Consider the following 15658-nt stretch of genomic DNA (forward strand, 5'->3'; position numbering starts at 1 on the left):
GTGTGTGTCTGTTTGTTTGTCCGTCTTTCACGGCAAAACGGAGCGACGAATTGACGTGATTTTTTAAGTGGAGATAGTTGAAGGGATGGATAGTGACATAGGCTACCTTTTGTCTCTTTCTAACGCGAGCGAAGCCGCGGGCAAAAGCTAGTATAAATATAAATATGAAGCGCTGGTAGCCTAGCGGTAAGTGCGTGCGATTTTCGTTCCGGAGGTCGCGGGTTCGAACCCCGGCCCGCATCAATGAGTTTTTCGGAACTTATGTGCGAAATGTCATTTGATATTTGCCAGTCGCTTTTCGGTGAAGGAAAACATCGTTGCGAAACCGGACTAATTCCAATCAGGTCTAGTTACCCTTCGGGTTGGAAGGTCAGATGGCAGTCGTTTTCGCAAAACTAGTGCCTACGCCAAATCTTGGAGTTAGTTGTCAAAGCGGACCCCAGGCTCCCATGAGCCGTGGCAAATGCCGGAGGATGATGATGATGTGTAGTGAATCTTGTAAACAAGCATTGTATGTATTGGTGGGTATTGTTCGGAGATGTCAGAGTTTTAAAGTAGATGTCGCTATCGGTCCTCGGAGCGGCGGCGGCGCGGGCTGCGCGAGCGGCGGCGGCGCGGCGACGGTGACCGGCGACTGTAACAAGCCAACTTTAATCAATAATGTACTTCACTAAATTGGTTCATAAATCATTACGTACTCATTAGATAATTATAATCACTACACATAATACTGTAAGTACTTTTAAACTAAAGATGTACCGACTATTGATTAGGCCGACTACCGACTAGTCGGGCGCTTGGGTGGCCGATTAGTCGACCAACTAGTCGGCTAGTCGACCAGAACATAATTTTCGACTAATTTATCAAAATTTTTGAATGACATTGGTCCTTTGTTGGCGCTTTTCATTGTTTTTTAAAGGTTCAAAGATCAATGAGAATATTGAAAATTTGATATACAATTTCCAGTTTTAACAAACGGTTTGGCTTAGTGGGTAGAAATCCTGCCTATGAAACCGATAGTCCTAGGACATTTCTTTCTGTGATGATCACAGTTTTGACTAACAAAGGCATAACAAATAGGTTCATAATACAACAATATCAGCTGTTCATTTATGTTTGTACTGTTTTACTATCACTTATAATGTGCCGACTAATCGGCCTTTTTTGCCGACTAGTCGCCGACTAATCGCCGACTACAAATGTGGCCGGATAGTTGGCTTTCCCAACTAGTCGGCGACTAGTTAGTACATCCCTATTTTAAAAAGGTTTTTTTTTTTAATTTGTAATTTAAAGCGCAAGTTAAGCAGTATTACATTTACGACCAATAATTATATTTCTGACAACTTTATGTTCTGCATTTACTATTTAAACAGCAAAAAATGGGAATATCCTGATCCACACAGAGCGATGCACGTCACGAGGCATTCTCTCGCGCGGCAATCGTGTTATGTAGACGTGCCTCGGCCGAGGCAGCCCGTATTGCTGAGGCATGTCTTCATTGACGTTTGCCGCGCGACCTTGTGCCTTATCGCTAAAATCCCAACCAAGTAAAGCATAGTTACCGCGGACTGGCGCTGCGATCAGATGCAGAGGACCCCGACCGTCGTTTCTTCTGAGCTTCTGCGAATAAGAAGCTTGTTTAGTAATATTTTTAGTAATAAATAATTTGACACATGGTAAATAAATTAATTCGTGGTAAATAAGGTTTTCGGTGAAGTAAAACACCGTAAGGAAAACGGGTTAATCCCAATAGCGCCTAGTCTACCCCTCTTCAGTTAGCAGGATACGTTGCCGAATGGCACAAACGCTCACGAAACGAAACGCTCGTAGATATCTATTTCTATCGCTCTTGCGTATTGGCGCGACAGAGCCAGACTACCTTTCGCAGCGTTTCGTTTTCATTTCGCGTCGCAGAAATGCCATTCGGCTACGGCAGCAGGTCAGATAATGGCTGTCGCTTCTGTAAAAACTTGTGTCTACACCAAATTCTGGGATAAGTTGTCAAAGCGGAGCTGTGTATAATACACCGTGTTTCCGGTATCACTCAAAACCTCAGACACCCCAACTGACTTTTAACCCCCGACGCAAAAACGACGGGGTGTTATAAGTTTGACGTGTCTGTCTGTCTGTCTGTCTGTCTGTCTGTCTGTTTGTCTGTGTGTGTGTCTGTCTGTGGCACCGTAGCTCCCGAACGGGTGAACCGATTTCGATTTAGTTTTTTTTGTTTGAAAGCTGAGTTAGTCGGGAGTGTTCTTAGCCATGTTTCATGAAAATCGGTCCACTATGTCGCGGTCGGGGGTTTTTTCAAAATTTTAATTTTGTGGTTAGGTTATTATTTTTTAAACGTATCTAGAATATTCATTTTTTAATTTGATGATTATTATTTTTTTAAATTGAATATTTAATTTTCTGTGCAGCTCTACTCGACTTTTAACTCTACACTCAATAAAATAATTGCTAGCTACCATCGTAAACCTTAAAACTGATTAATTGTGTACGTTACTGCAACGACATAAGGTTTACCAATAGACAGCTATGTCACTGTAAAGCACGTTAAACTGTGTCACAGTAAACTTCAAATTGGACAGGTGACGCAGTAAGCAAACTTAAACCTAACATCCAAAATGACAAGGTTGTAATTAGGTAAGAGTTCAATTTGTTATGACTTATGATAAACTTTAAAATTAAAGTGACGCACAACGTCAAACTCGTAGCGGAAAAAATAATCGTCCAAGTAACCAGCCAGTATTAATACCCCTAAATACTGAAAAAGGTATACAACCTCTAGCAATATGATATGCACAATGTTGTATTACGAATTTGTAGAATGGTCACGTAAACAATAGTTAATAATACAAATTAAAACAAAAAATATTACCCCCATCAAGATATAGCTCAATCGATTCTACTCTCGATTCTGAACAAACGGTTTTCAGGTTTTTAGTGTTAAGAGGCCGTCAATATCAAAAAGTAGAAAATCGTAAAATTGGTAGTTTTCTACGTCCGGTTTTAGTTTCAGTATATACTTATTGATAAGAAAAGCACTTGTTTTAAACAGCGCGTATTCTTATCTACAAAATCAGTAGTTAACATCAAGGAAAAGTTACTCCCTGAATTAATTATGATTTTTTTCCTGACGCTAGTTTAAGAAAACCCGCAAATAGTGCTCACGTCTGAGTGAGCTGAGCTCAATTTTGTACACTTTAGGCTGCTAAAATTGATGTTGTCGCATTACTTATATCCTAAACTAAAAATTCAGTAGTTTACATGTGTGTTATCATGCTACTAAAATACAGTAAATGGAAGTTAAACGACATCAATATTTGTCTAAAAATACTTCGAATCAAATGGCAATTACTTCGAAAACCTTTTAGGCAAACAAAAGGCTTTCTTGATAATTATAAACTTTAAGTATGTGTATGCAAAATAGTGTGTAATACAAATCAGGAAACACTTCCAATTTTAGATACATACTTACTTAAAGTTGTAACTAAAATGCGGTCGGCCCCTGTCGGCATCTTCATAAATTTGAATATGTATGACCGTGTTTTAGTTTTAAAATAATGTTATTTTATAAGCTAGATAACTGGACTACAGAATTATTACCTTTTCATATTTTTCCTTACAAAGAGAACGAATAAAATCAATGTTGAATATAAACTTTCGTAAATTTTCCATACAAACGTCAAAACTGCGAACAGATTCTATTGAGTCAGACGCCCGATCGGGCTCGTTCGGAGCGGACGTGTCGCCAAATTTGCTCCAATGACATTTGTTTTTGACACTGGAAATCATATACGGATACAAAAAGATTGCCAGTGCTATGAATGTATTCAAAAGTAATAAGGTAAATAAATATCGTCACGTCTAAAAGAGTCTCAGTTTAAAATCGTTTTTTTTTGTGTTGTTTACTACTTATTATTGTTGAGAAATAAAAAAATATATGTAACTTTAATACAATGATAAGAAATATAGGTATTTTTTGTCTTCTAAACTTTATGAAAATGAAAGAGTTTTAAAATTAATTTTAACTCGTTGGACTTTATTTTCATTATACTGGTCACATTATTTAGTGTGTCAGTGTGTGTAACATTCTCTATCGCGAAGAGACATTCAGTGTGGCGTATGAAAAAACTAACAGAACTAATCATTATAATTATATTCTATAAACGATTATTTACGTAAATGGCGAAATTATTAATTGTAATAATATATTATCTTATCACAAAATTGTTCTGTATGACTTACCTTCTTACGTTCAATATAATTTTTAAATGGTGTTTGCACACGGGGCACGTAACCTTAGATTCAGACAACTTTAACTAAATTTTGAAAATTATTGTTTTAATGAAGAATTCTATATATGGCAACAATTTTACATGTAAACTGACTGTCAACCTCTGTTCATACATAACCTCAACCTTTGTCTCAGTGCATTTATAACGGATATTATAATGGCTAAACCGATCAGGAACAGTGAATTATTTTAATTCATTCGGAAAAGGGTTTAACCATTTATAATTAGAATAAACGAAGCACTGTTTTTTACACCAGAGTTGTTTTGATTTTATATGGTGTTTGCACAAATTTATTTTGAAAAATAATCGGAGTCAATTCGTGTGAGATGGTAACACTAAATTGACACTGTCCGCAATCTAAACACGCGGCAGCGTGTCAAGCCAAGTTCAAGTAACCGAACTGGCAGACAACATCGTGTGTAATATTACACGAACTATTTGGAGCCTCTATGGGCGTCCTCACAACAAAAACTATTTCACATAAACGTCTTAAATTTGGCTCTTATATTGATATTTGTGACATACATATTATGTGCCTGTCGTGATTGTTTCACCGGATGGTCTGATCGGAAGATTAGACCATTTCGTTGGATCTCCTTCTTGTTTATGTCTTATTATTTGTAACGTTTATTTTGTGTGTGTGTTAACGAATAAATTAATTATATTCTATTCTATTATAAAAGTTATAAGAAATGTTATTTTATGTCATCAATTGTCATAAAACATTTTGAGGACTGCCATTGAACTTGGCACCCGTTTAGATCTCACTGCTTTTGTCGTTGACGCCAACAACCAAGGCATATATAATATTGAACTTGGCTCATATTTCCTTTTTTTGGTTTTGATGGGATTTTAACGTTACAACTGATCTTGTGAAACTATAGACCTGTCTTAAGTTCCTCTCACTTAGGTCACTGACCTCTTCCAGTAAATTGCGGTAGTGTGCGAAAAGTATGTTGGTGAGTGTGACGTGCGTTAGTGTGTGTAAATGGGGTAATTTGACAGATACTGAATTTTTACCCATCGTGACGGCCTCTTAAGTGAAACACGGTGTAAAAGCCGCCGTAAGCCGTGAGTAATCTTTTGACGACCGGTCTGGCGCAGTCGGTAGTGACCCTGCCTGCTACACCGCGGTCCCGGGTTCGAATCCCGGTAAGGGCATTTATTTGTGTGATGAGCACAGATATTTGTTCCTGAGTCATAGATGTTTTCATGTATATAAGTATTTATATATTATATATCGTCACTACTTTTAAAAAAACTTGTATCTTCGTCTGTCAATGAAAAGAAAATTGTAGTAAGTATGTATGGAATGCATATAGACTTACTGCGTTTTAACTTTGAGGAACAGCGTGAGATACGAGATTTTTTAAAAGTAGTGACGATATATCGTTGTCTGAGTACCCACAACACAAGCCTTCTTGAGCTTACCGTGGGCCTCAGTCAATCTGTGTAAGAATGTCCTATAATATTTATTTATTTATTTATAACTACGTGGAGACTCACGGTGGAAAAGGAGGCCGCTTCTGTGGGCCTCGGCGGGGCGCGCCTGAGGAGGCCGCGCCGGACCGGGAACAGTGGAAATCCTTCCAAAGAACTCTATGCCCTCATAATCATCGTCAAAAATGGCGGCATGACGCTAGGAAAAGGAATATGGTAAATAACTCGTCAGTCTATCTATAACACTTATTATAATATTACCTTGGGCTTTGGTTTCGCGGTCCTTCTGTCTCGATTTGATGAGTCGCACGATCTCCATCAGCTCTTTGCGCGCCTCGTCACGCTCCTCCACCTGTGTAAGAGTGAATTAGAAATGTTTGTCTATTTTTCTTATCATAATGGTTGACTGTACAAAACCATCTGTAACGGTTAACGTCTCGTGCGTATGACGGTCAAAAATAGGGGACTAACTGAGCATTTCTTTTTTTTTGCCTTTTTTTTTTCATTTTGATTTTTTTTGGGAATTTTAGGTCAATTGTACTCACGAGTACTTTCAATCTCACTGGGAGACAAAAAGTGTCCCAGAATTTCCATACATTTTTGTTACTTTCCTCTTTTGTTACCCCACACAACATGTACGGAAAATAAGAGTTTTGAATGATTCACGGTTATTTTCATTAGACTTATATTGATTTCCGTGATCATGATGCATGCAACTGCGTCGAAATATCGGGAGCTCGACAAAAATCAAAAAGGTAATCACGGTCTATATCCCGGTCAATATAAGTCTAATGTACGGAAAATGGTAACAAAATAAGAAAAATCATATGGGACAATTTTTTTAACTACTAGGATTGAAAAAGCTAGTGATTCTGAGCAGAAATTGCATTTCTTTTCAAAAACATCACATTTCATAAAAGTGGCGAAAAAAAAAGAAATGCTCAACTTCGATTATGCTGTATAGAGCAGAATAATAAAAAAAAGTTTGAAGAACAATATTTCTACCACATTCTAACCATAATGATTTAAATGAGTACAGGGTCAGGCACACATTTTATAATCATCGACTTATACAGGGTGTTTGGCACATGAAGCGACAACATTTTTTGGGGGATTCGTGGTGTCGTCCTTGGAACCTTGGTCCTAGGATTTTTATACACAATTTCCAATACTAACCACTGTAGTTCGTTAACTGGTCACGTTATGATAAAATGAATTCCGTTTATCAATACCTATATAGAGTTCATTTTTATTACAAGGTGTCCAGTTGCTTGAAGGGGGGTCAGTTACTGGCAGTTTACCCTATTAGTTTACCTTCTTTTTATCCTCATGAGGCGACTTGCCTCCCGAGGCTGAACGCTTGGCGCGTCGAGACGATGGCGAGGTGCTTCTGAAATTACATTAGTACATTACTATAGCCAAGCTAAATCGCTATCCCCGACGTGAGTATTTACACTATTTACTGAGCGAGACTATGTAGGTAATGCAACGGGCGAGGATACACGCCGTTTAGTAAAACATACATACATACATATAATCACGCCTGTATCCCATATAGAGGTAGGCAAAGCACATGAACTACTAAGTTTTAGTGCCACTTTTGGCAAAAAGGGGTTGAAAGAAATCCAAATAGTGACACTGCAGTGACCAGTTGCCAGTCTCGCCAGTCTCTCGCCTACGGCACAATTTAACCCATATCCCACAGTCACACCTCGGACACTGGCGGTCAAATATATGAAAGAGGCGCGTTCCTAGCACACAGTCTAAGCTCGTGTAGGTGAACACGTACCATGCTTGTATGAGTGACATATGACAGGTCGACTGTTCGCGTTTTTGACAGGCGGTAACTGTGAGGTAACCGAGAGGGGTGGGCGGCACTTTCAGCGGGGAGCGGGAGTGGCCATACTGTACGATAGTACTCTTTATTATACTGTGCCACAGTCGACTTCTACGACACCCACGGGAAGAAAGGGGGTGGTGACGCCACACGGGGTTTAGTAAAAGAGACTGAAAATTCGTAGCTGTAGCAAGGACGATTATAAAGGACCAGCAGAGTCCATACTAAATACCGTACCCCGTTGGCAGCCGTAAATCTATGTCACTAGATGTCACTAAGAGTGTCATTTGAATAAAAATGTCCTTTTTTTTTTTAAATACGCACGCGGTAGTTCAACGGCATTACAAGTGATACAGTGAAAAGTATATAGATGACGCTAGGGGCCCGTGTCATGTTTCAGTCCCTGTTTACAACGCAAGCCATCGTTCTTATTTTGAATTATGACAATCATGCAAAAGAGTACCATACTGTCAAATTTTCTATCTCTTTCATTTTGAGCGTGACGTCAATGATTAGTAATATTACTTTCAATATATTTAAAATTTAGATTTTAATGAGGCCATTTCGAACGGTGTTTATGATAGATATCATGTTGACAATCAATCTCCTGACCGTCTCGCTCATACCAATCCTATCCTATATTTGAACGAGTGCGACCGAAACAGTTGAGTATTATTGAAGATTTTTGAATGTCTAAAATCTTATTGGTAGATGTCGAAAACCCGCTTTTTCCATAAAGTGTTGGCGCGACGTCAAGTGGGTGATAGGCGTACGAGCAAGTACGCGTTGGATGGACGACTACTATGCGCAGCGGTTTTTACGCGTACTTACGGTGACACACAATCGAAAAAGGTCGTCGAGCCATAAGTACGCATACCTGCTCGTATCATACGTTTATCACCCACTTCAGACTGCGTTTCGATCGGCGTTTAGCGACAAACGACAATGATTATCAGCTCGGCTTCATGGCTTTACGAACCTTAGCTCGGACCATCGAATATGAAACTTATTAACTTCTTCATACACAAGGGTATAAAGAAGTTTATAACCAGGTGCTCCATGACACCATTGCACCAATCTGTCGCCAGCACCGCTACACTTCAACGGCCAAGTCACACAACATCCATACTAATATTATAAATGGGAAAGTGTGTGTGTCTGTTTGTTTGTCCATCTTTCACGGCAAAACGGAGCGAAGTATTGATGTGATTTTTTAAGTGGAGATAGTTGAAGGGATGGAAAGTGACATAATACTTGACATAGGCTACTTTTTGTCTCTTTTTATATCCCCCCACTTCCTTAGAATGGAGGATGGAAGTTTGTGGAGAGATTTTCGAATTTAACGCGAGCGAAGCCGCGGGCAAAGGCTAGTTAACTATAATAATAAAGAAATCGCAGTAAGGAACTTTATGTAGATTTCATTACTTTTTAGAGATAAACAAGCAGCTCCATCGAGACGGCTATTTTTACAGAATGTTTTTGGTGGGATATACATAGGCATAGGTATATAACACTAACAAGGTATCTATTGTCTTAGTCCGTTTTCACATTATCCGATCCGATATCGGATGCCGGAAGGATTTAAATGGAAAAAATCCAAGATAGCGCCTGTAATGTATGGGGTATCAGTCCTACATCCGATATCGGATCGGATAATGTGAAAACGCATTTAGTCTCATTAATTATTACTTATGTCAGAGTTTCACTAATTATTTCCTTTTATTCATTTATTATCTCAGTTTAGGTTTATACGAGTACCAAACGAGTAGTATACGAGTAGAAAATATATTACCAAAACAATACAAACTATCATTAATTTATTATAAAAACGTAATCCAAAAAGTGCCACACCTGGCGGCCTAACTATCCGCGTTGTGTCCAAGACGAAACCTGACCGACGAAGCTAGCATGTCTCTCTACATGTTAGCTGAAATACTGTCAAACCATTCACTGTGATTACTCAGATTATTATAAGCAAAATGATCTTCGAATGAACTTTCTGGACAATTGAGATGCATTGGGCGCAGTCGAAACCAGCTCGCCCCTTCAGCCGTGTCCCGTTGAAAATCGGAAAGATTCTTTTCCTTAGCACATTTAATGTTTACAAATTGGATTCGCCTTCTGTCACCTAAACTGGTAATTTTATGTATGAGGTCATTGGTCATACAATTATTAATTTATACAGTTATTAATTCTGTATCTCTACTCGCATTGCTGCTGCGATTCTAAAATATTTAATATCCATATATTATGAATATTCAATAAATCCTAATAAATCATACAATGACATTTGTGATGTGACATGGATGTCAGATGTCACATCTGTTGGCACAATGATTGCGTTTTGTTAAACGTATTTGAGCTCAACATATAGGTTTATTATCACTAAGTATATTATATTAATGAACAACGAAACGGATATGACATTTTCCTAGTCCACCAACGTCATCTAGTCATTTTATTTGGCAATAGTTAGACAACATGCGAACAAACTTAGCCAGCGAAGCGATCACAACTACGTCGAGGCCGACCAAAAAATATAATTTGTAAAAATTGTGTTTTGAGCCAATATTTTGATATTAAAATAAAGTTTTCTGATAGTTATTCATAGTATAATATAAAAACAAGTAAAAATATGTGTGAAAATATGTTTTTTTCCACTCCCGGGTTACGAAACAACGCCATCTAGTTTTAAAGCAAAAACTAAGCTTTTTTCAGGGGTACGCTTTTTTGTATGGGCTATATCAGTCTAGTATTAAATGGTCCTTGGCTGTAGTAAGGAAAAAAGTTAAAAAACTTAGATGAGCCTAATAATCATAATAACACCAAAATATCATATCTCACCTGATGTTATGCGTTTCGCGACGCCTAAGGGACGTTAATTAAAACCATTCTTTAGAAGCTTACAAATATGTCGATTAAAATTGGTCACAGCTTACCTTTAGCTGAAAATCTATATCACTTTATTAAAAAAACGACCATTTAAAAATATCAAAATTAAAGAAAAATCTTGTCAAATACAATTAATATTAAGTTAATAATATAATCATAACTAATTGGCGGGTCTTTAATAACAAATGTTTAACTCATTTATGGCTAGTTTTTTACAACCCTAAAAACAATTTCATAGCCTAATAATAAAATAATATCACAATGGTTCATTAATATTCCACAAATGAAGCATTGATTAAAAAAAAATGAAACTCACCTAGACTTGGATCTGGATCGCTTCTTCCTTTCACTCCTATCTCTATCCTCTTCCCGCGTCTCGCTGCGCTCCGTATCCCTTCTCGCTCTTCTATCATTAGATCTGCTTCGTTTTCTATCTCTTTCCCTGTCATTGGATCTGCTACGTTTCCGATCTCTTTCCCTATCGTTGGACCTGCTTCGTTTTCTATCTCTTTCCCTCTCAATAGACCTGCTGCGCTTCCTATCTTTGTCTCTCTCGTTGGATCTGCTGCGTTTCCTATCTCTTTCCTTCTCATTGGATCTGCTTCGTTTCCTATCTCGTTCCCTCTCGTGGGACTTACTGCGTTTTCTATCCCTTTCATTACTACGTCTTCTATCTTTCCGGTCGTTAGATTTGCTGCGTTTCCTATCTTCACTTCGGTCTGTATCTCTTCTCACTCTTTCGTTGGATCTGCTGCGTTTTCTATCTCTGTCGCTCTTTCTATTATCACGAGATTCGCTGCGTCTGCCGCTCTCACTATCTTTTCTCTTTCTGTCATCGGACTTTTCTCTAGTTTTCTCACTTCTTCTTTCTTTAGAACGCGAGCGACGTTCGCTGCGCTCTTCCCTCTTGTCTTTGCGATCTTCTTTCTCGCTCCTGTGCCTGTCGCGTCTATCGTCCCTCTCTTTCCTGTCTAGTTCCTTATCTTTGTGTTCGCGATCTTTTTCTTTCTCTTGATGACGCTCTCGGCGGGGTTCGGGACGTTCTTCTTTTCTGTAGACAAATAGTCAAGTTAATACATTTTAAACTAATTCAGCAGTAAAGAAACAGCCCGGTTGTATGAAATCAATCTCCGTAGTCCGTACCCTATAGACTAACCAACACCAGGGGCGGCTCACTCCGCGATTCTATCGCCGCGCTACAAGTACATCCTGGCGGCCGCGAGTTCGCGGCCTACTCAGGGGTTGCGCGCGTTCTCACGGAATGCACATTCGCACTTTCCATTGTTACTTTACGTCGCGAGGTTTTTTTAAGCGATGTCCGCGTGTGGAATGGCTAATAATACTTAGTTAAATAGACATATTGAATAAAATAAATACTATAAGACATTCTTACTTAGATATACTACTGATTAAGTGCCACGGAAACGTTCAATAAGGCTTGTGATGTTGGAACTTGAACAAAAATATATAAATACAGTATATATACCTAGAAAGTACCCAAGACTTGAATATAATAGTATAACATTTTATGTGAGTATTAATTCGTTTGGAGCCATTGGTAACCCTATCACCGGACGCCGCGCACGTGCGGCTCGTTTCTTTGTAAGAATTTTGTAGGTATTTAAAAAGGCGGCATTTCGTGAACATCAAAGCAGTGGGCCTTCTGTACTTGTACTATTATATATTCTGTGCTCTGGCTGGTGGCAGGATTTGTAGCCTGGGAGTACGGATCTATGAAATCCATGTATGATTATTCGACTGCCCATCCGCTGGTTTCTCTCCTCGTGGCTTGGAGCATGTGTGGGTTTGTCAGTGACTGGGTTTACGTCGGAAAGGGATAAACGAACTTTACCGGCCTGATTTTTTTTTTTACTAGCCTAGTGTAGTATCCCACTGCTGGGCAAAGGCCTTCCCTCGCTTCTTCCATTCAACCCTGTCTCGTGCGTAATCCGACCAGCGTTAGAATGCGTCCAATGCGAATAAGGGGGTTAGTGTACATATAAATCTGTGATGATGAGTACCTGGCAGGTTCCTTAGGCTTGTTAGCCTGGAACGTGCTCCTCAGCATGGAGAAGGGGTCATATTCTCCATCAGCTGGCTTCCTCTCCTCTTGGCTTGGAGCATGTTTCCGCGTGGGTTCAGCGACAACTGCTGATGATAGGCGCGGGGCAGCGGCTACTACGGTGGAGGCGGGGCCGAGGCGGCGGCGAGGATGGCGGGAGTCTAGATCCCTGAGATAAATGATAAGAATCAGTAAAATATATTCAATCACAGGAATCAAATATGTAAATCCATACTTAATATTATAAATAGGAAAGTGTGTGTGTCTGTTTGTTTGTCCGTCTTTCACGGCAAAACGGAGCGACGAATTGACGTAATTTTTTAATTGGAGATAGTTGAAGGGATGGAGCACCTACATATATTGGACATAGGCTACTTTTTGTCTCTTTCTAATACGAGCGAAGCCAGATTAGTCATTTTCGATTTTGATTTTTTTTCTCGAAAGTTCCTGTATATTCCTGCATTTCTTTTATTTTTTTACTGAAAGGTGATTAGCTTCCCTATATGCCATAATTATTTCATTAAGCAATTCCATAGGATCTAGAAATTATGGTGTTTAAACGTCCCATATAAAATCCCCATAGAGTAATTAAGCACACCATAATTTCTAGATCCTATGGAATTGCTTAATGCAATAATTATGGCCTATAGGGAAGCTAATCACCTTTCAGTAAAAAAATAAAAGAAATGCTAATGTACTGGAACTTTCGAGAAAAATTAAAATCGAAAATGACTAATTTGGTTCTAATACCGATATGAACGATGTTAGGACCGTGCTGATTATTCCATACGATAGTATATTGCTAGTTCTATAAGTTATCTTAAAAGTATTTTTTGATAATCGATACCGTTCTCAGGATATTTTGAGTTTTAGTCAATTTTCGGGTACATTTGCCCTAAATTTCAAAAAATAATTTCTCGTAAACTAGTCATATTTGACATTCGGGAGTTTTAGTCGTAGCATTGTTTTGGTCTAGGCTACCGGTTTTTACAATAAAAAGACCATGGTCAAAAATGAGGTCTGATCCCACACTGTGGGACGGAGAGTGAAATAGGCAATTTTTTGTCTCTTTCTAACGCGAGCGAAGCCGCGGGCAAAAGCTAGTTATGATATATTTATGAAATAGTTTATGGGTGTTATGACATACTGTCACTGTGTAAGTTTAGCTTGCGAAATAAAGCTTTTGTGTTTCGGTCTGAGATGGCGTATTGATTAATTACTCATCAATACAGTACAAATACAACAGTCGGAACGTTACAAATAGAAATGAGTCAATTACCTTTGGTCGTGTTTCGGATCGACGCCGAGCGCCATAGCGAGCATGTCGGCGCGCGATTCGGGCGCGGGGCGCGGGGAGCGGCGCCGGCGCGGCGCGTGCGGCGCCGCTTCTAAACCAACACATGAACACACTTATGGCCGCTGTACACATGTGGCCAACGGTTCTACCAACCCTTGGTGGAATCCCTTGGCCAAGCGTGTAGAGGGCTCCTTGGCCGTATGTTTGTGGTTGGTGCTAGAGCTGGCCGGCCAACCCACTGGTGTCGGTTTTTTGTCCACACATCAAATGGCCGCTGTACACATGTGGCCAATCGAATTTTTCTGACAACGTAAATGACGTAGAATTTCCTAACCTTTTCCATTCCACGTCCATCTTTCATTAAGAGCCAATGGGAAGTGGTTGGTTCGCCAATGTGTAAACAGCGACACTTATCTTGGTCAAGGGGTTCCACCAAGGGTTGGTGGAACCGTTGGCCACATGTGTACAGCGGCCATAAGCGCGACAGCAGTGAGCGTGAGGCAATCATGCGAATGAAAAGTCCTATCGCTGTCTCTCGCTCCAATATATGGCCGCCGCTCACCTCTGTCGCGCTTAGAACAATGTCGTGGCTGAGCCGTTAGGGCCAGTTGCATCAACCACATTTGACAGACACATCATCGTCACGCAGCAGAGGTCCCTTCCCACATAATAAAATGCTCTAATGGTGACAGACGGTTTGGTGCAACCGGCCCTTATTATATCTAACCTAAAGAATATTCTTAAAACTAATGACTAGGAAAACAGATTATTGAAAAAATAAGCGTTTAACACTTTGGCAACCAAAAACCCGCCTGGTGGGCACTCGTGAACTTTGCTCAGATACCGGTGAACCCGCTAGGCGGGTTCTCGCCATACAAGCGGGCGGTTATAAATTATAAATTACGGCCGTTTCTGACGCAGTGCGCCACTTTTTGTCTGGTAACGAATGTGTTAAGGTGGCTCGCTTTCCATACAAAAAACATCTACCATTTATTTAGTCACCGCACACTACAACTAAATAAAAATATGCGCATACATCTACTATACATTATCCGTCGTCGCGGTAGTGAATGAAATACATTGTTTCATACAGAAATCATGGACAAATCCATGTGATTTTTTTATTAATTTTACGTAAATGTGCGTGCCAAATTTTTGTGTACAGACACAGAGCCGTCATATTTCGCGCATTTTTAGTTGACATTGTCATCAGTGACATTTGGCTCTTGACAAGTAATTATTTAAAGATATTGGTTTAGTTGACTCAAGCAGACTCAGAAATAATGACGCATTTTGTCAACAAAGATACATATCGTGTATTTCGACACTGCTAATGTAAATCGAAATGGCGTCTCGGTCAAACGACTGACTATGATGCAGAAGATCGTGGGTTCGAGTCCGAAGTTTTTTTTAATCATTTGAACTTTTATGGATTTATTAAGTATTTTTTATTTTTTTAATGGAATATTTGACTATTACTATATTGCTTTCCTATTTTTTATTTTCATACAAAAATACAATACAATCCTTTATTATGCCTTTGTTGATAAAATAAAATACACACGTCTGGTATAATACATTATACCTACATAGGTCATAGTGTGGGCATAGTATTAGTAAAGTATTGCATTTACTGAGCTGGTTGACCTATGTTATTGTTGTGTGAATGTTTTTCTTCAACAACGAAATGGTTATATACAAGAATATGGGCAGCTTTTGCACATTGTAATTTTTCCTCAGTCACCCGTTGACCACGGACGCTGTAAAGTGTTTGAAACATCGGGATGAATTTTAAACTCATTACGCGAATTAATCCGTTTTCATAGTTTTTA

The 15658-nt window shown here is 39.2% G+C and overlaps 1 protein-coding gene across 1 annotated transcript in view; it reads right to left on the bottom strand.

The window, feature by feature from the left end:
- Positions 1-375: 375 nt before the first annotated feature.
- The window catches only part of LOC125234794 (peptidyl-prolyl cis-trans isomerase G), a 37234-nt gene continuing 21951 nt past the window's right edge, over positions 376-15658 (bottom strand). The window contains exons 14-20 of the mRNA XM_048141199.1: positions 13809-13917; positions 12489-12698; positions 10784-11518; positions 7053-7128; positions 6000-6090; positions 1563-1620; positions 376-634 (exon numbers count right to left, since the gene is read on the bottom strand). Of these exons, the coding sequence (XP_047997156.1) occupies positions 565-634; positions 1563-1620; positions 6000-6090; positions 7053-7128; positions 10784-11518; positions 12489-12698; positions 13809-13917 (1349 nt within the window). The 3' untranslated portion in view covers positions 376-564. The remainder of the gene's footprint in view (positions 635-1562; positions 1621-5999; positions 6091-7052; positions 7129-10783; positions 11519-12488; positions 12699-13808; positions 13918-15658) is intronic.

Source organism: Leguminivora glycinivorella, chromosome 2 (genome assembly GCF_023078275.1).
Source record: "Leguminivora glycinivorella isolate SPB_JAAS2020 chromosome 2, LegGlyc_1.1, whole genome shotgun sequence".
NCBI lineage: Eukaryota > Metazoa > Arthropoda > Insecta > Lepidoptera > Tortricidae > Leguminivora > Leguminivora glycinivorella.